At 42.9% G+C, this 21,083-nt stretch overlaps 1 protein-coding gene across 3 annotated transcripts in view; it reads right to left on the minus strand.

The window, feature by feature from the left end:
* Positions 1-21,083, minus strand: part of fbln5 (fibulin 5) — a 137,675-nt gene that overhangs the window by 99,338 nt on the left and 17,254 nt on the right. For 2 of the 3 annotated variants that reach the window (XM_072274175.1, XM_072274185.1), the window contains exon 2: positions 5,704-5,785. In XM_072274175.1, coding sequence (XP_072130276.1) covers positions 5,704-5,785 — 82 coding nt within the window. Of the gene's footprint in view, positions 1-5,703; positions 5,786-17,908; positions 18,261-21,083 lie in introns of those variants that run through there. The other variant, XM_072274195.1, reaches the window with a different exon arrangement.

Below are 21,083 nucleotides of genomic sequence, written 5' to 3' on the forward strand. Positions count from 1 at the left end.
AGCCATGATCAAATGGTGGAGCAGACCTGGAAGTTGGACAAGTACATGGATTGGGAAGGTTTAGAAGAGTACGAGCAACACTCACAACACGCTGGAGGAACTCAGCGGGTCGGCCCGAAACGTTGTCTGATCATTTCCACGGATGCTGCCCGACCTGCTGAGTTCCTCCAGCGTGTTGTGAGTGTTGCTTTGACCCCAGCATCTGCAGAGAATTTTGTGTTTAGAAGAGTACGAGCCCAAGAGTGGCAAATGGGACTATCTTGGTGGGTATGCCTTGGTCAGCATGGACTGAAGTGCTTGTTTCTGTGCTGTATAGCACTATAAATTCTATGAACCGTAACCGCTTTTCCATAATACTAGTTCAGCTTTTCACCACGAGCAACTGTAATGTAGAAACTCTCAAAAAGAAGTCAGAGCTACAAAATGGAATTGGGAGTCACTAATGTCTCCTATTCCCATTCCCATTGCAAAAAAAAAAACACTGTCCGACCTCTTTCAGCTCATCTCAGCTCACACTACAACGCAGATCCATGCCTTTATTATCTCTAGCCATGATAGTTCCAATGCACTAATGGTTGGCCTTCATCATTCTGACCTCTAAGACCTCGCTAGTCACCTAAAGCACCGTTGCTGTTACTCGCTTCTATTTGCATGATTTGTTTTCTTTTCTTTTTTTTCTCTCTTTCTCTGTGCACATTTGCGGTTGGTCTTTATTTTTTTTTAATTGGGTTCTTTCAGGTTCCTTGCTTTGTCACTGCCTGTAAGCAAACAAATCTCAAGGCCGTATAATTTATACATTCTTTGATATTAAGTGTACTTTGAATCTAAAACACTGCTTTGATCATATTCTGTCCTGTCTCTAATTCATGAGAATTATTTTCCTCCAATTTGGATCTCTCAATCATCTCTTATTTCATAAGCCCTGCCATTGGCACCCAAGTCTATAGCTGCCATATCCTCCCCTGACGCGATCCCTCTTTCATGTTCCCCTAAGATATTCTTAAACTTGTGTGTGCCTGACCAAACAATTGGCTAATTGCCTTCATATTTCTTTATTGAACTTCATACTCTATTCAGAAATGTGTTTGGGAAGCACCTTTGGATGTTCTGTTACACTAAGGAGGTTATATAAATTCAAGATGTTTTCTCATTTGTGACCACCTACCCTCCTCCCACCTCCTAAATCAACACCCATCCCACCTCAGATTCCCAACGCTTCACTCCACCTTGGGACTTTTAGAGTCGGATTCACAGAGCACAAAAACAGGCCCATTGGCCCAACTGGTCCATGGCAACCAAGTTACTTACCTGAGTTAATCCCACTTGACAGTGTTTGGCCTATATTCTTCTGACCCCTTCCTATTATGTACCTGCCTAAATAACTTCTAAATATTGTAATTGTACCAACCTCCACCATTTCCTTTGGCAGCTGGTTCCACATACCCACCCTCTTGTGTGTGATAAAGTTGTCCCTCACAGTCCTGTTAAATTTTCCATTCTTGCCTGAATCTGTTCTATACTGCTCAGATCTCAATATTATTTAATCATTATGCCTAATTTAACATTTAAAGTCATGGTGGATAATATTGCTGGCTTGCATATGTTTGATATGTTGCCATTCCTTAAAGTTGATTGGTCTAAACAGATTACCTCCAACACACAGGACCCAATTAATCCTCATTCTCCCCTGATTAGTTATCCACCACCCAAACATGGTCACAGGTATGAACAATCTGTGGCTGGGATATTTGTGTATGCAGCATTGATTGTGGATATCTGGAATTCCACTCTCCAGAAGGTTTTAGACCATCTGTGTGAATTACTTTGTCCCAGCAAAGTTATCTGGAAAACATCACATGCAAATAATGTCACCTGGTAGCAGTCTTCAGTATAAATATTAGAAAGCATTGAGGATTGTTAGGACTATCAAGAAGAATGATAGAAAGATGGAGTGACAGAAGGAACAACTAGAACTCATTCCTCAACCTTTGGCTTTTGTGACAGACAACTTGTTCATCTGCAGCTTGATGGTATGTTCTTTTAGTTTGCAAAAATTGTACCGTGTTTGGAAATCCTTTGCAGTTTATACATCTTCTGTTATCCAGAAATCCTTGGTGTGTGTTAAATGTGTTTTAAGAGCTATTTGCCTAAAGTTAAAACGTGCATTAAAATAAAATAAAAATATAAAAATTTAATATATATGAAACTAAAATAAACTGTGTTTAAACTACTTCATTAGCTGGAAGTATCTCTTCCTTGGAAGGGAGGGGGAACAAACCACTCAAGTCATGGGTATTGGCAGTTATACCTGGTCAGAAAGACTAGACAGGGAAGTAAGCTAGTCTATAAAGGTGGTTACAGTATAATTACCCCATAGTGAGGGTACCTGTAGATACCTATATTGGATGGGGATTAAAATCTCCGTTTAAATTTAGGGCTTTGTGGCCAATGAACCCAATTCCATCACACCACCACCTCTAATGATTGTACTTGGGAGCTGAATGTCCAAGGTAACACGTTATATTGGAGGGATAGGAAAGTACGCAGAGGGGGTGGTGTGGCACTACTGGTAAAGAATGGAATCAAATCAGTAGAAAGATGTGACATAGGATCAGAAGATGTTGAATCCTTGTGGGTTGAGTTAAGAAACTGCAAGAGTAAAAGGACATTGATGGCATTTATATACAGACCTCCCAACAGTGGCTGGGAGATGGACCACAGATTACAACAGGAAATAGAAAAGGTGAGTCAAAAGCGCAATGTTATGGTAGTCATGGGAGATTTTAGCATGCAAGTCGATTGGGAAAATCAGGTTGGTAATGGATCTTAAGAGAGTGAGTTTGTTGAATGCCTAAAAGATAGCTTGTTGTTTGTCATTGAGCCTACTAGGGGACCATCTATACTGGATTGGGTGTTATGTAATGAACCAGAAGCGATTAGGGAGCTTAAGGAAAAAGAACCCTTAGGAACCAGTGATCACAATATGATTGAGTTCAACTTGAAATTTGATAGGGAGAAAGTAAAGTCTGATGTAGCAGTATTTCAGTGGAGTAAGTGAAATTACAGAGGTACAAGAGAGGAGTTGGCCAAATTGGAAGGAGCTGCTGGCAGGGATGTTAGCAGAGCAGCAATGGCGTGCATTTCTGGGGAAAATGAGAAAGGTGCAGGAGATGTGTATTCCAAAAAAAAAAAGAAATACTCAAATGGTAGAATAGTACAACCGTAGCTGACAAGAGAAGTCAAAGCTATTGTAAAAGCAAAAGAAAGGGCATACAACAAAGCAAAAATTAGTGGGAAGATAGAGGATTGGGAAGTTTTTTTAAACCTACAGAGAGCAACTAAAAAAGTCATTAGAAGGGAAAAGATGAAATATGAAAGCAAACAAGTCAATAATACCAAAGATAGTAAAAAGTTTTTTTCAACTATGTTAAAAATAAAAGAGAAATGAGAGTGGATAGAGGACTGCTAGAGAGAAAGAGTAACAGGGGACAAGGGGATGGCTGATGAACTAAATGGGTATTTTGCATCAGTCTTCACTGTGGAAGACACTAGCAGAATGCCTGATGTCGTAGTGTGTGAAGGAAGAGAAGTGGGTGCAGTTACTGTTACAAGAGAGAAAGTACTCAAAAAGCTGAAAGACCTAAAGGTACACACGTCACCCAGACCAGAGGAACTGCACACTAGGAATCTGAAAGAGGTAGCTTTGGGGATTGTGGTGGCATTAGAAATGATCTTTCAAAAATCATTGGACTCTGGCATGGTGCCAGAGGACTGGAAAATTGCAAATGTTACCCCTCTTTTTAAGAAAGGAGGAAGGCAGCAGAAAGGAAATGATGGACCAATTAGCCTGACCTCAGTGGCTGAGAAGATGTTAGTCAATTGTTAAAGATGAGGTGATGGAGTACTTGGTGACACAGGACAAGATAATACAAAGTCAGCATGGTTTCCTTCAGGGAAAATCCTGCCTGACGAACCTGTTAGAATTCTTTGAGGAGATTACAAGCAGAATAGATAAAGGAGATGCAATGGATGTTGTATATTTGTACTTTCAGAAGGCCGTTGATAAGGTGCCACATGAGGCTGCTTATCAAGTTAAGTGCACATGGTATTACAGGAAAGTTACTAACATGGTTGGAGCATTAACTGATTGGTAGGAGGTAGCGAGTGGGAATAAAAGGTTCCTTTTCTGGTTGGCTGTCAGTGACTAGTGGTGTTCCGCAAGGGTTGGTGTTGGGACCACTTCTCTTTATGCTGTATATAAATGATTTAGATGATGGAATAGGTGGCTTTGTTGCCAAGTTTGCAGATGATACAAAGATTGGTGGAGGGGCAGGTAGTGTTAAGGAAACAGGTAGGCTGCAGAAGGACTTAGACAGATTAGGAGAATGGGCAAGAAAGTGGCAAATGGACTACAATGTTGGAAAATGCAGGGTCACGCACTTTGGTAGTAGAAATAAATGTGCGGGCTATTTTGTAAATGGAGAGAAAATCCAGGAATCTGGGATGCATGGGGACTTGGGAGTCCTTGTGCAGAACATCCTGAAGGTTAACTTGCAGGTTAAGTCAGTGGTGAGGAAGGCAATGCCATATTAGCATTCAGTTCAAGAAGTCTAGAATACATGTTAGCATTCATTCCAAGAGGAAGGATGTGATGCTGAGGCTTTATAAAGCACTGTTGAGGCCTCACCTTGAGTTTTGGGCCCTATCTTGGAAGAGATGTGCTGGCATTGGAGAGGGTTCAGAGGAGGTTCACAAGGATGATTCTGGGAATGGAAGTGTTATCATATGAGAAATGTTTGATGACTCTGGGTCTGTACTCACTGGAATTCAGAGGGATGAGGGGGGGATCTCATTGAAATCTTTCGAATGTTGAAAGGCCTAGACAGAGTAGATGTGGAAAGGATGTTTCCCATGGTGGGAGAGTCTAGGTCAAGAGGGAACAGCCTCAGGATAGAGGGGCGTCCATTCAAAACAGAGATGCAGAGAAATTTCTTTAGCCAAAGGGTGGTGAACTTGTGGAATTTGTTGCCACAGGCAGCTGTGGAGGCCAGGTCGTTGGGTGTATTTAAGGCAGAGTTTGATAGGTTCCTGATTGGACATGGCATCAAAGGTTACGGGGAGAAGGCCAGGAACTGGGGTTGAGGAGGAGATAGAAAAAAAGGGTCAGCCATGATTGAATGGCGGAGCAGACTCGATGGGCCAGATGGTCAAATTCTGCCCCTATGTCTTATGGTCTAATGCTGTATTTGGGCTCAAGCACAAAGCATTCAAAATCAAAATCAGATGTATGGTCGCTGACTTCAGTGGTGAAATTTGTTGTTTGTGGCAGCAGTATAATGTAGGCCTAACAAATTACTTTAAGTTACAATAGCAAAATAAATAAAATAAGGCAAAAGAGGAATAGCGAGGGTTCATGGGCCAGTCAGAAATCTGATACCAAAGGGGAAGAAGCTGCTCTTAAGGTCCCATACTTTTTTTTGAATTAGTTTCTGGAGTTACAAAACTTAATAATCACAACTTGTATGGTCTCCTTCCCGGATCTGAAACATTGACTCTTGTTTCTCTTCCCTAAGATGCAGCCTGACATTGTGAAGCATCTCCAGCATTTTCTGTTTTTTTCTCTTTCAGCAATCCCTGTCTATTGAAATGATTTTACTTCATCCAGTCTTCTGGGCCTTCTCGGAGGTTCTTGTTAGTAATTACCGTAATTGAAACAGCTGAATCCGCCTCCTGTGCCAGCCCTGCTCTGATCCATAGCACTGTCAGTGCCAATGCAGCCAACATTCTGCAACAGAATTAACATGCTGTGAATGAAAGGTGAGTTGTGCTAATTCAGCCATTACATTTTACAACCAACCCACGTTCTCATCCTACCCCACAAACAGAAATCACAATCTCACCCAAAAACAGAGTAGTTTCCAGAAATTCACATGCCCATCAGTCTCATACGATTAAAGGAAATGTCAAGAACTGTGCATGAGTTTCTAAATCTGACAAGATTAATATGAAATGATATTCATAACTGTATAACATGTTAGCACCAAGGTACAGATGCCCTATAGATGCAGACAAGCATAATGTTCTAGTTCACAAGGAAGGCTAATTAATAAAGGATTAATGATCAACTTGATTTACCATATACTGTACACTTACATGTATCAGGACTTGGCTGAGGTGTGTTGGTACAACATTCAACAAAAATCAACAACTTTCAATAAATAAAAATACTGAAGAATTTGTGTGAGTATGTATATATATTGAATTGACTTTATTTCTTACATCCTTCACATACATGAAGAGTAAAAATCTTTACCTTCCGTCTCTGTTTAAATGTGCAATGTGCAATCAGAGCGTAGGTGTTCAGCGAAACGGTCTGCCAGCCTGCATGAGGTCTCGCCACCATTCAGCGCCCCAGACAGTCCTTCCAGGTAAGGTGACACTTCACCTGTGAGTCGGCTGGGCTGATATACTGTGTCCGGTGCTCCCGGTGCGGCCTTCTATATATTGGCGAGTCCCAACCCAAAGCAGGCTGGGAGACCTTTTCGCTGAAAACCTATGCTTTGTCTACCAGAGAAAGTAGGATTTCCCAATGGCCACACATTTTAATTCCACGTCCCATTCCCATTCTGATATGTCTATCCACAGCCTCCTCTACTGTCAAGATGAAGCCACATTCAGTTTGGAGGAAAAACACCTTATATTCCGTCTGGGTAGCCTCCAACCTGATGGCATGAACAGTGACTTCTCTAACTTCCGTTAATACCCCACCTCCCCTTCGTACCCCATCTGTTATTTATTTATTTTTATTATTTATTTTTTCTCTCTCTCCTTTTTCTCCCTCTGTTCCTCTCACTATACTCCTTGCCCATCCTCTGGGCTTCCCTCCCCCCACCTTTCTTTCTCCCTGGGCCTCCTGTCCCATGATCCCCTCATATCCCTTTTGCCAATCACCTGTCCAGCTCTTGGCTCCATCCCTCCCCCTCCTGTCTTCTCCTATCATTTTGGATCTCCCCCTCCCCCTCCCACTTTCAAATCTCTTACTATCTCTTCTTTCAGTTAGTCCTGACGAAGGGTCTCGGCCCGAAACATCGACTGTACCTCTTCCTAGAAATGCTGCCTGGCCTGCTGCGTTCACCAGCAATTTTTATGTGTGTTCCTGTGATCTTCGTCTTAGAGGCTGACATCAGAGCACCTTTCAAGAGGGTAATCTCTCGCAAGGCATCAGGACTTGATGGTTTACTTGCTGGGGCTCTAAAATCCTGTGCCAACCAACTGGTGGGGGTGTTCAAGGACATCTTCAGACTCTCACTGCTACTGTCAGAGGTTCAAAAGGATGACAATCATACCAGTGCCCAGGAAGAGCATGGTGAGCTGTCACAGTGACTATCGCCCAGAGGCACTCGCATCTACTGTGATGAAGTGCTTTCAAGAGGTTGATCATGGCTAGAATCAACTTCTACCTAAACAAGGACCTGGACCCAATGCAATTTGCCTGTCACCACAAGAGGTCTACAGCAGATGCAATCTCACTGGCTCCACTCGGCCCTGGATCACCAGTACAATAGTAATATCTACATCAGGTAGCTGATTATTGACTGTAGCTCAGCATTCAACACAATCATACCCTCAGTTCTAATCAACAAGCTCCAAATCTTGGGCCTGTCCCTCCTTCTGCAACTGGTTTCTTGACTTCCTCAGCGGGAGACAACAGTCTGTGTGGATTTGAAATAACATCTCCTCCTCGCTGATAGTTGACAGCAACGCACCTCAAGGATTCCTGCTGAGTCCACTGCTCTACTCTCCCTACACCCACGATTCCATGGTTAAGCACCATCTATAAATTTGCCAATGACACACCATTGTTGGCAGAATTTCAGATGGTGAGGAGGCTTTCAGGAGCAAGGTCCTGTAGATCAGCTGGTTGAGTGGTGTCTCAGCAACAATCTTGCACTCAGTGTCAGTAAGACCAAGGAATTGATTGTGGACTTCAGGAAGGGGAAGTCGTGGAACATTTACCAGTCCTTATTGAGGGATCAGAAGTAGAAAGGGTGAGTAGCCTCAAGTTCCCAGGGGTCAGCGGCTCTGAAGATTTATCCTGGGCCCAACATATTAATGCAATTACAAGGAAAACTCGACAGCAACTATATTTTATTAGGAGTTTGAGGAGAATTGATATGTCACTAAAGACATGTGCAAATTTCCACAGGTGTACTGTGGAGAGCATTCTAACCGGTATAGAGGGGCCACTGCACAGAATTGGAAAAAGCTGCAGAACGTCGTAAACTCTGCCAACTCCATTATGGGCACTAGCCTCCCCAGCATCCAGGATACCTTCAAAAGGCGATGCCTAAAAAAGGCAGCATCTATCATTAAGGACCCCCATCGCCGAGGACATGCACTCTTCTCACTGCCACCAACAAAAAGGAAGTACAGGAGCCTAAAAGCACACACTCAATGATTCAGGAACAGCTTCTTCCCCTCTGCCATCAGATTTCTGAATGGGCAATGAACCCTTGACCATTACCTCAGGTTCCCTCTCTTTTTGCACTATTTATTTAATATATTTTAATATATATTTCTTACTGTAATCTATAGGTTGTTTATTATGTATTGCAATATACTACTGCCACGAAACAAATTTCATGACATATGCCAATGTTATTACATCTGATTCTGATTTTATAGATTTAGGGTGAAAGGTGAAGTATTTAAGAGGAATCTGAGGGGAAACTTGTTCACTCAGAGGATGATACAAGTGTGGATCAATCTGCTATTGAAAATGGTAGATATGGATTCAATTGTTACACTTAAGAGAGAGTTGGCAGGTACAGTACATGGATGAGAGGGCTATGGAGGGCTATAGATTGGGTGCAGTTGGATGGGATGAGGCAGAAGATCAGTTGGCATGGTCTAGATGGGCCAAAGAGCCTACTTCTGCTCTGTAGTACTCTATGACTCTATGAACACTACGAAGGAGCTATAAGGACCAAAATGTACCCGGATGCAGATTTCTGGTACCCCTCCAACTCACTCTACCCCAAAAGGGAGAATCATCCTTCGCACAATTGGTCACCCACAACTGAATCTTTTAAGGATAAATAACATTTCACTTTAAAAATGCTTTCATTCATAACATATTTCATGAAGACATCTTCTTAACCAATGACTTTACGCCAATAGAAATGGAGACATTTGATATACATAATGATGCATGACTAATAATGAGATGGAATTTAATCTACATTTGGCCATGCTGTACATGGAGTCCTTACGGTAAAGGAGGAGGCCATTCATCTTATCAAGTCCCTTTCAGATCTCTGCAAAGCAATCCAGTCAATCCCATTCTCTTATTCTATCCTCAGAGCCACGAAAGTTTATTTCCCTCTTGTGCCCATCCAATTTCATTCAGGAATCATTGATGGTCTAACATCTACCACCCTCGTAAATAGGAAGTTCCCGGTTATTGCCCCTCTCTGCGTGAAAAATATTCCACTTCACATCTTCATGTACAGGTATCTCTTGCTCAGAACTTTCAGTCTATGTAGCCCTAATCATAGAACATAAAACAGTACTGCACAGGAACAGGCCATTCAGCCCATGATATCTTGGCCAACCATGATACCAAGGGTAGTCTCTTAAGCCTACAAGCCATTTTAAACTTGTCTAAGTATTGAGGTTGACAGTTCAAAGCCCACTAAAGTCTTGAGTATCTAATACTTCAATGCAGCACTGAAATAGTGCTTTTGGGCTCTTGGATAATTGGGAAATAATTTCTGTGTACATTGTGGTACATTGTACAACTGTATGATTATTACCCACCTGCGGAGCACAAAGACCTAACACTTGGTTGTTGGAAGAGGCTGGTGGCAATGTGGCACACCCTCGCAATGCTAATATGCTTAAGTCCAGGGCAAGACTGAACCTCAGAACAAGAGCACTATGAAGCAGATTCTAATCCAAATCACTCCACTTCATGGATGAAAAGCTGACCTAAGATATTAATTCCAGCCATGGATGCTGCTTGACCGCTGAGTTTTTTTTTGTTAGAGCCAGTCTTCAACTTCTTTCCTAACATTTTGCCCATTATAGAGTCAAGGGAAGAAACACACATTTGTATCTACATAAATGAAAGATCATTGTCTTTCCTCCTTTATGTCAAAACAGTAGACTATAAGACATAGGAGTAGCATTAGGCCATTCAGCCCATCAAGTCTGCTCCACCATTCTATCATCTGTCACACCCCACTCCCCTACCTTCACCCGCAACCTTTGACACCCTTACTAATCAGGAGCCTATCAACCTCCAATTTAATTTTGCCGGTGACTTGGCCTCCACAGCCTTCTGTAGTGATGAATTTCACAGATTCACCAAGCTATGGCTAAAGAAATTCCACTTAATTCCTGTTGCAAAGGGGTACCCTTGTACTCTGAGTCTGTGCCAACCGGTCCCAGACATCCCCCACCATAAGGAATATCCCCTCCATGTCCACTCTATCTAGGTCTTTCAATATTTCATGAAATCATTCTTCTAAATTCCAGAAAGTACAGGCCCAGAGCCATCAAATTCTCCTCATGTGTTAACCCTTTCATTTCCAGGATAATTCCCATGAACCTCCTATGGACCCACTCCATACAAAATTCTGAAAGAAATGTGTACAGTTGGCAATTTTTGTGATGGGTTTAATCACTGTCTGGAAGTACATTATATTCAGTTAGCTGGATCAATATTCTGCATTAAAATTCAGCTAATGCCACTCAATTTGACTACAATAACTATAGGAATGAACAGATCCCTCTGCTTGTTATTTTTGCTTGCTATGAGCTTGCTTGAAAATGCATCACTTGGAAAACTCAAGGCTGATTTATGAAACACAGTGAAATATCAGATAACTGTCGACAGGTTTGAAGAATCCAGATTTTTATGTGAAATCCCATGAGGATGCAGCTGTGAAGGTTCAGCTCCAGTAATTTAGTCTTACATGCTTCCTTGGTTAATTTAATAAAGTTTATTAAATCTTTTTTCTCCCACGGAGATGTAAATAAGCATGTGGCCTATGGTAGTTGACATTAGCAGAAAAATAAACCGAGATCTAAATATTTTTTATTCAAATCCACATTGCCTAAATAATACCTCATCTCCCCAGACCATCTTGTACTGACATCATGCTTCTATCAAAACTGGATGGTTGTGAGGTCAAAAAGAGAGAAAGGCTTAGATATGCAGAGGTTGGGTCTGGTAAGATGGCGGCACACTCGGTCACAGCAGCCTCTCCGGGTCCAAACGAAGGTGCAATTGCTCATCCTTTGAGTCTTCTTTGCGATTGCAAGACGCTGCTGGAAATTGAAAACATCAAGTGCTGCCGAGATCTGTCCCACTGGCAAGTTGCTTGATGGCAGTGGAGCTGGACTTGTTGCACGATGAGCTGTTGCCTGCTACAACCACCCAAGGAGGAAGGCCTCAGAGGCAGTGTACGGTCTAACAAACGGTGTAATTAATTGTCTTGGATATTTTTCTGGTGATCGCATGATGTTCTCCCAGTTGAACATTGGTAATGTAGAATACTGCAAGTCCAATTCATTGGTTCATTGACAAGACCAATGGCAAGGAAGCTGTGTGGCCTCAGTTGTTGTGTGGACCAGGCCCTCAAGCTGCGAGATTTCCTGTTGCAACCCCACTGAGAGAAGAGATGCCAGAGGCAGTGTGAGTGAGAACCGAAGTCTGGGCAGGGTTTATGGCTGCCCATCCAATCAGTGCTGCCCTCTAGAGTTTGCTTGGTGGAAGACAAGCTGGATTATGTTCATCCGGAATTACACGGAGAGCGGTAAGCGTAAAGGAGGGGGGCTGGCTGTTCTGGTAAATAACAGATGGCGCAATCCTGGGTATATTACGATCAAGGAACGGGTCTGTAGCCCGGATATTGAACTTTTTTGCTGTTGGACTCCGGCCATATTATTTGCCAAGGGAAATCTCGCATGCAATTGTGGTTGCTGTGTACATCCCCCCCTCTACCAACCCGACGTCGGCGTGTAACATCATTTACACCGTCATAGCCAGATTACAAACCCAGCACCTGAGTGCCCTCATTACCACCTCGGGTGACTTCAACCAGGTTACCATGGCTAGAACACTGCCCACTTCACGCAGTATGTGAGCTGTACAACCAGAGGGGAGAGGACTCTGGATTTGATGTACGCTAACGTTAAGGATGCATACAGCTCCTCTTCCCTCCCCCCACTGGGAAGGTCAGATCACAACCTGGTGCATCTAAAACCCTGCTACGTGCCTCTGGTGAAGAGTAAACCTGCAACCTCGAGGACAGTGAGGAAATGGTCGGAGGAGGCTTATGAGGCGCTCCAGGGTTGTTTTGAGGTGACAGACTGGCAGGCACTCTGTGAGCCACATGGAGAGGATACTGAGGGGCTCACAGAGTGTGTCACTGGTTACATCAACTTCTGTGTGGACTGCAATGTTCCAGCAAGGACTGTCCTTTGTTATTCAAATAACAAGCCATGGGTGACAAAGGACATTAAGGACATCCTGAACGCTAAAAAGAGGGCATTTAGAGATGGAAATAGGGAGGAGCTGAGGGCAATACAGAGCGACCTGAAAGCCAGGATCAGGGAGGCTACAGACAGATACAGGAGGAAGCTTGAGTGGAAACTCCAGCAGAACAACATGAGAGAGGTCTGGAGGGGGATGAGGACCATCACTAGGTTCCGGCAAACTAGCAACAGAGGAGCGGAAGGCACTGTGGACAGGGCCAATGAACTTAGCCTGTTCTTTAACAGTTTTGACAGTGTGGCCCCTGCCCATCCCACACATGAGCCATCTGTTGTCAGCCCCCAACCAACACATATTCCACTCTCCCCTCCTACCCCTCCTCACAGTCCCCCACCCTGGTCTCATGACTATATCCCTTCCCCACACGAAACCACCACGGTGGGCTTCACAGCTCTACAGGTGAGAAGGCAGCTGAAACGTCTCAACCCAAGCAAGGCTGCAGGACCGGATGGTATCAGTACCAGGGTGCTCAAAGCCTGTGCCCCTCAGCTATGTGGAGTACTTCACCATGTATTCAACCTGAGCCTGACGCTCTGGAGGGTTCCATGTGGAAGACGTCCTGCCTCATCCCTGTGCCGAAGACGCCGCGCCCCAGCGGCCTCAATGACTACAGACCGGTGGCATTGACCTCCCACATCATGAAGACCCTGGAGAGACTTGTTCTGGAGCTGCTCCGGCCTATGGTCAGGCCACACTTAGATCCTTCCAGTTCGCCTACCAGCCCCGACTAGGAGTTGAGGATGCCATCGTCTTCCTGCTGAACCATGTCTACGCCCACCTGGACAAGCCAGCGAGCACTGTGAGGGTCATGCTTTTTGACTTCTCTAGTGCGTTCAACACCATCCACCCTGCTCTGCTGGGGGAGAAGCTGACAGCGATGCAGGTGGATGCTTCCCTGGTGTCATGGATTCTTGATTACCTGACTGGCAGACCACAGTACGTGTGCTTGCAACACTGTGTGTCCAACAGAGTGATCAGCAGCACTGGGGCTCCACAGGGGACTGTCTTGTCTCCCTTTCTCTTCACCATTTACACCTCGGACTTCAACTACTGCACAGAGTCTTGTCATCTTCAGAAGTTTTCTGATGACTCTGCCATAGTTGGATGCATCAGCAAGGGAGATGAGGCTGAGTACAGGGCTACAGTAGGAAACTTTGTCACATGGTGTGAGCAGAATTATCTGCAGCTTAATGTGAAAAAGACTAAGGAGCTGGTGGTAGACCTGAGGAGAGCTAAGGCACCGGTGACCCCTGTTTCCATCCAGGGGGTCAGTGTGGACATGGTAGAGGATTACAAATACCTGGGGATACGAATTGACAATAAACTGGAGTGGTCAAAGAACACTGAGGCTGTCTACAAGAAGGGTCAGAGCCATCTCTATTTCCTGAGGAGACTGAGGTCCTTTAACATCTGCCGGATAATGCTGAGGATGTTCTACGAGTCTGTGGTGGCTAGTGCTATCATGTTTGCTGCTGTGTGCTGGGGCAGCAGGCTGAGGGTGGCAGACACCAAGAGAATCTACAAACTCATTTGTAAGTCCAGTGATGTGTGGGGATGGAACTGGACTCTCTCATGGTGGTGTCTGAAAAGAGGATGCTGTCTAAGTTGCATGCCATCTCAGTCAATGTCTCCTATCCACTACGTAATGTACTGGTTGGGCACAGGAGTACATTCAGCCAGAGACTCATTCCACCAAGATGCAGCACAGAGCATCACAGGAAGTCATTCCTGCCTGCGGCCATCAAACTTTACAACTCCTCCCTTGGAGGGTCAGACACCCTGAGCCGATAGGCTGGTCCTGGACTTACTTCATAATTTCCTGGCATAATTTACATATTACTATTTAACTATTTATGGTTCTATTACTATTTATTATTTATGGAGTAACTGTAATGAAAACCAATTTCCCCCGGGATTAATAAAGTATGACTGTGACTATGATCTGCAGCTGCACTAGCGTGTGGTGAGCACATATATAGTACATGTGCTGTGAGTTGTGTGTCACTGTTGCTACCGTGTTGTGCGTTTGGTCATGGAGGAACACTGTTTTATTTGACGGTATTTATGTATATGCTTGAATGTTGATTAAACTTGAACTTGAATATATGTTTGTATTGCTATGCTTTCCTGCAAAGTGTTTTTGCCTACTGACCATGAAAATTCACAGATTCAAGATATATTTATTATCAAAGTACGTACAAAGTATACAAACCGAAGATTCGTCTTCTCAGAGGCAGCGAAAGAAACATCATGGAATCCATTCAAAGAAAACATCAAACACTCAATGCGCAGAAAAAAAGAATGAATTGGGCAAAAGGCAAAAAAAAATGAGCGAATAACACACAGATTATTAAACATCAAACCACAAAGTTTTGAATCAGTGAAGGAATGTTCAGTTTAGGTCAATTTAGTGCTATATCATTCGCTGATAGGGTACAGATTTTAGTCAGCCTAAAACACAAAGATATTTTTATACTCTCACGTTGTATATTCAGTATCGTTATCACACACCATCCAAGGCACCACACGTGCAGCCTATGTTCTTTATGCTGTTTCATTGTCTTTATCTGGACTGAGGAAAAGCCAACTTGGACATGATCATCTATAATGATTCTTTGACCCTATGACTATCTAAAACCTCTGCCACGGATGGTCTCAAGTCTGGTTGCAAATGGAGCAGCATTGAGCATAGAGATAGCAACCCCATCCCATGAGAACGCAGTGCTACAGAGACGTCCACAGAAGCTCCAAAGACCTCTTCCCTGTGAAAGGAAGGACCTTCACCTCGAAGACCTGTAGATGTTCTACACCTGGACTTGAAGGCTGGCCTAGGCCTGTTGAGCTGCTTTTGGCAGCTTATGCCCCAGTACAAAGAAGGAGAATGACTATCTAAATGTCAACCCTGTTCTTCGGTATCTGTTCATTCAATTGTCTCTCCTTTTCTGAAGGTGTGTTTTATCACAGAACTGAATGGGACCCACAATACCACAGGAATGCTCCCAACATACATAGGACCTGGTCCTTTGTTCTTTGCAGGAGCAGAGTTCTAAATTTCTACAGATCTTTTTTGCTAAGGTATTTCTGATTACACTCTGGATTTCCCTGGCTCTAATTTTAAGATTACATTTCTCTTACTCTTACTGTTCTGTTCTGTTCTGTTCAGAAGCTATCAATTACTTATCATTGCACAATGAGAGTCCGTTTGGTCCTTTGGCTCCACGCCAGTTCATTGCATACATCTCATCAGTCCCATTTCTCTAGAGCTATGTAACTTAGAACCACAGAACATTACAGCACAGAAACAGGCCTTTTGGCCCTACTTGGCTGTACCGAACCATTTTTCTGCCTAGTCCCACTGACCTGCACCTGGACCATATCCCTCCATACACCTCTCATCCGTGTACCTGTCCAAGTTTTTCTTAAATGCTAAAAGTGAGCCCACATTTACCACTTCATCTGGCAGCTCATTCCATACTCCCACCACTGTCTGTGTGAAGAAGCCCCTACTAATGTTCCCTTTAAACTTTTCCCCCTTCACCCTTAATCCATGTCCTCTGGTTTTTTTCTCCCCTAGCCTCAGTGGAAAAAGCCTGCTTGCATTCACTCTATCTATACCCATCATAATTTTATATACCTCTATCAAATCTCCCCTCATTCTTCTACGCTCCAGGGAATAAAGTCCTAACCTATTCAACCTTTCTCTGCAACTGAGTTTCACAAGTCCCGGCAACATCCTTGTAAACCTTCTCTGCACTCTTTCAACCTTATTAATATCCTTCCTGTAATTTGGTGACCAAAACTGCACAGAATACTCCAAATCTAGCCTCACCAATGCCTTATTAGATCAATTTTTGCCTTTAATGTACAATAATGCATTCTTTCATTCCTGAGCAAAATTTGGACCCAATTATTTTCTTTCTTTATATCCTTTATATCCTTTCTTTTGGATATCATTGGTTTTACTTTTTTGACCATCCTGATGTTTTGGAATTTGTCAAAAACCTTGTTTAGTATGAGGCTTTCCAAGGACTGAAAAGGAAGGGGGACATCTTATCCCTTCTTTCTCAGTACTGATAAAGGGTCTTGGTCCGAAATTTCGACTGTTTATTCTTTTCCATAAATGCTGCCTGATCTGCTGAGCTCCTCCAGCATTTTGTGTACGTCTCTCTGGATTTCCAGCATCAGCAGACTTTCTTGTGTTTTTTGTTTAGATCCATATAGATTACTTCAAAATGTTCCTCTAATTAACAATCCAATGTACTGCCTTCACTTTAATCAAATATTCTAAAATGGTACATATACAACCTGTCTGACCATTGTATGGTCCACTTGAAACTTCTACTACATTTCCTCATTGAAATATTTGATCCTTTCTCCATTCTCTGTTTGTCCATCTGTACAATTCATTTTAACCACTCCCTGTGAAAATCAATTCCCCATTTTCTCTATTCTTAGGATAAAGAAGTTTCTTCTGAATTCCTTATTTAGATTGCATTTTAGAGGACCACATATAGTTCTCCTCACTGGATTATTAAGAAAGAAATAAAAGTAATGGCGAGGGCACAGAGAGGATGCACAAAGAAGGTAGCCAGAAATGTAAAAGATCAACAACGAGTATTGATGGCGTGCTCGTTTCCACCCTTTCCTGCCTGCCCCCCCCCCACACCCCACGTTCTCTGCAGTCTATCTTTCAAATGCATCATCACTTGAATCATCTGCATTGTATTGATTCCCTTCTTGCTTATCTTTTACATTTCTGGTTACCTTCTTTTCCATACCCACTGCATTTTATTGAGATACAGTGTGGAACAGGCTCTTCCAGCCCTTCGAGCCGTGTTGCCCAGCAACCCCCTATTTTAATCCTAGCCTAATCACAGCACAGTTTACGATTACCAATTAACCTACCAACGGGTACAACTTTGGAACGTGGGAGGAAACTGAAGCACCCAGAGGAAAGCCACACGGTCACGGAGAGAACATACAAACTCCTTACAGGCAGCAGTGGGAATTGAATCTGGGTCCCCGGTACTATAAAGCGTTGTGCTAACCAGTATAATACCATGCCGCTCTGATAACGCGGTGAGCAGAACTAGATGTAGCACTCTAAATTGTGATCTAAAATCCCATATTTTCAGTAACATAACTTCCCTCTTTTTCAATTCAAGAAACAAACACTATTATTGGTTTTGTGTTGTTTGTGACTTTGCTAGCCTGTGTACAACTTTTAATAACTAGTGCGTTTGCACTCCATGACTCTTGTTCCCTCCCAAAAGCAAGCAAGTCACCACCTGATTTTTCCTACAAAACATACTCCCTTTCAAATCTCTCTATTGCTTCACGACTTACCGTCTTTGATGGCTCTGGACGTCTACTCACTGGAATTCAGAAGAATGAAGATTGACCTCATTGAAAGCTATCGAATGTTGAAAGGTCTCAATAGAGTGGATGTGGAGAGGATGTTTCTTGTGGGCACAGCCTCAGAATAAACAATCAAGGGGGAAGGTGTACAGTACTTCTTCCATATACCCCCACCACACCTCACAACAACAATCTCTCACTCCACGTCAGCAAGATCAAAAAGATGATTTTTGACTACAGGAAGAGGAATCCGGAGGTTCATAAGACAGTCCTCATTGAGGATTAGAGATATAGAAACTCAGCAATTTTATGGTCGTTGGTGTTATCTTTCCCAAGGATCTGTCTGGGGACAAGCACATAAGAACCATTACATAGAAAACACGGCAGTACCTCTACTTTCTTAGAAGTTTGCCAAGGTGCAGGGGAGATTATATTCACTGGTTTCATCACTTGCTAATATGGAAACACAAATGTCCTTGAATGGAAAATCCAACAAAAAGTAGTGAATACAGCCCAGTCTATGATGGGTAAAGCCCTCCCCTCCAATGAGCACATCAACATGGAACTCTGTCACAGGAAAGCAGCATCCATCATCAGAGACCCCCACCACCCAGACCATGACATCAGCTCACTGCTGCCATCAGGAAGGAGGTACAGGAGCCTTAGGATCCACACCACTAAGTTCAGGGACAGTTATTACCTCTTAACCATCAGGCTCCTGAACAGAGAGGATAACTTCACTCAACCCATCACAAAACTATTCCCACAATGTATGGACTCACTTTCAAGCGCTCATCTCATGTTCTCAAAACTTATTGGTTACTTATTATTATTTATTTGTTTCCTTATATTTACTGTGAATGCCCACGAGAAAATGAATCTCAGGGTTGTATATGGTGACATATACACACTTCGACAATAAATTTACTTTGAACATTTTTTATTTCTCTCCATATACTGACTGACTTGCTGAGTCCCTCCAGCATTTTGTGTGTGTGTGTGTTGTTCAAGACTTCTAATATCTGCAAAATCCCTTGTCTTTATGCAGCTCTGTAAAATTTTATTGATTTTACTCTTTTAGAGAATACAATCTCTCAATCTCCCCGGTTGTGGAAAATCTACCAGTCTAGTGAATTTTCACTGCACATTCTCTGGAGAATTACAACTTTTATAGGTAAAGGGTCCAAAACAGCATACGATGATCCAAGAATATCAACAATAGAAGCAGGAAGGAGCCACCAGGCCACAAGATTATGAGTGATCATTTACCTCACTGCACTCATCCCACATCCTCCTTTTCCATTAATTAATTTATGTACTTATTAAGATTCTGTGGCCCTTCAAGCTGCACCACTCAGCAATCCCAAGATTTAACCCTAGCCTAATCATGGGACAATGTACAATGACCAATTAACCTCACAATAGGTACATCTTTGGACTGTGGGAGGAAACCGACATGGTCAGAGGGAGAATGTACAACATCCTTACAGGCAGCAACGGGAATTGAACCCAGGTCACTGGTACTGTAAAGTGTTGTGCTAACCGCACCTTTACCATGCCCCTAAACATCTACCCCAGATTTTCTTGAGAAACTGAGCAAGTTCTCAGGCAGACATTTCCAAAGACTTACTAATCTCTGATTGAAGATATTGATTTTTGTCATGATCATGAATGTCTTTCCTCAAACTCTCATCCCTTTGGCCCCATGACAACACTGAAAATCATGACTTGAAGCAAAGAAAAAAGGCAACTTGTTGAATTGTTTCCACATGAGAAGGATTTCATTTTGCACACTTAATTTTGTTTTGGTTCGGTTGTCATCACTAGCTCTGCTGAAGAACAGTGATCAAGGGTGATATTTCGACTTCCAAAATGCACTTGCCATAAAAATAGACTCAAGATTGAAAACCATGGATGAAAAGGGTGTTTAGCATCATGGGTAATAAATTGGATGGGAAATAGGAAACAGAGATTAGAAATGAAAGCTTGTTTATTGGACTAGAGCTCCCCAGGGTCTGGTACGAGGATTGATGCTTCTATTACCATAGCTGTTTACTTGGACTTGGATTTATAGGCTAACAGTTTTCAGATGTGCAGATGATACAGAATTGGAAGCATGGTCGACACAAGGAAGACAGTAATAGACTTCGAGGAGAATGTACTTCACAGTATGATTAGATAACTGGCAGATGAAACAATATCAGGGTTAGAGGACCCGATGTATGGGGAAAGGTTGAACAGGTTAGGAATTTATTACCTAGAGCACAGGAGAATGAGGGAAGATTTGATAGAGGTACACAAATTATGAGGTGTACAGATAGGGTAAATGCAAGCAGGCTTTTTCCACCAAGATTCAGTGAGACTAGAACTAGAAGTCATAGGTTAAGGGTGAAAGGTGAAATATTTAAAGGGAACTTCTTCACTCAGTGGATGGTGCGAGTGTGGAACGAGCTGCCAGTGGAAGTGGTAGATATGGATTCAAATGCAACATTTAAGAAAAGTTTAGATAAGTACAAGGAATGCAGGGGCTATGGTCCAGATATGGGCTGATGGGACGAGGCAGGATAACAGTTCAGGATGAACCAGATACTTCAAAAGGCCTGTTACTGTGTTGTTCCACCTTATGACTATGTAGTCAGACTGCACTTGGAGTATAGTGAGCCATCTTGGGCCTCTTTTCTCAGACAAGGTATGCTGGCATTGGAGACGGTCTAGAGAATTATTCCAGGAATGAAAGGATTAATGTATGTGGAACGTTTCTTGGCTTTGCACCTCTACTCGCTGGAGTTTAGAAGAATGAAGGGGATCTCACTGAAACCTATCAAACATTGAAAGGCCTATATAGAATAGATATGAAGAGGAGCTTTCTTATAGTGGAGGAGTCTATGACCAGAAGGCACAGGCTCAGAACATCCCCTTAGAACAGAGAAGAGGAGGAAATTTGTTAACAGGGAGATGATTAAACTGTGAAATTCATTGCCACAGATGGCTGTAGAGGCCAAGTCACCGGGTATATTTAAAGTGGAGTTTAATAGGTTCTTGATTAGTAAGGCTGTCAAAAGTTACAGGGAGAAGGCAAGAGAATGAGGTTGAGATGGAAAATAAATCATCCATGATGGAATTATGAAGCAGATTTGATGGGCTGAATGACTTAGTTCTTCTC

This window comes from Mobula birostris, chromosome 1 (genome assembly GCF_030028105.1).
Source record: "Mobula birostris isolate sMobBir1 chromosome 1, sMobBir1.hap1, whole genome shotgun sequence".
NCBI classification, from domain to species: domain Eukaryota; kingdom Metazoa; phylum Chordata; class Chondrichthyes; order Myliobatiformes; family Myliobatidae; genus Mobula; species Mobula birostris.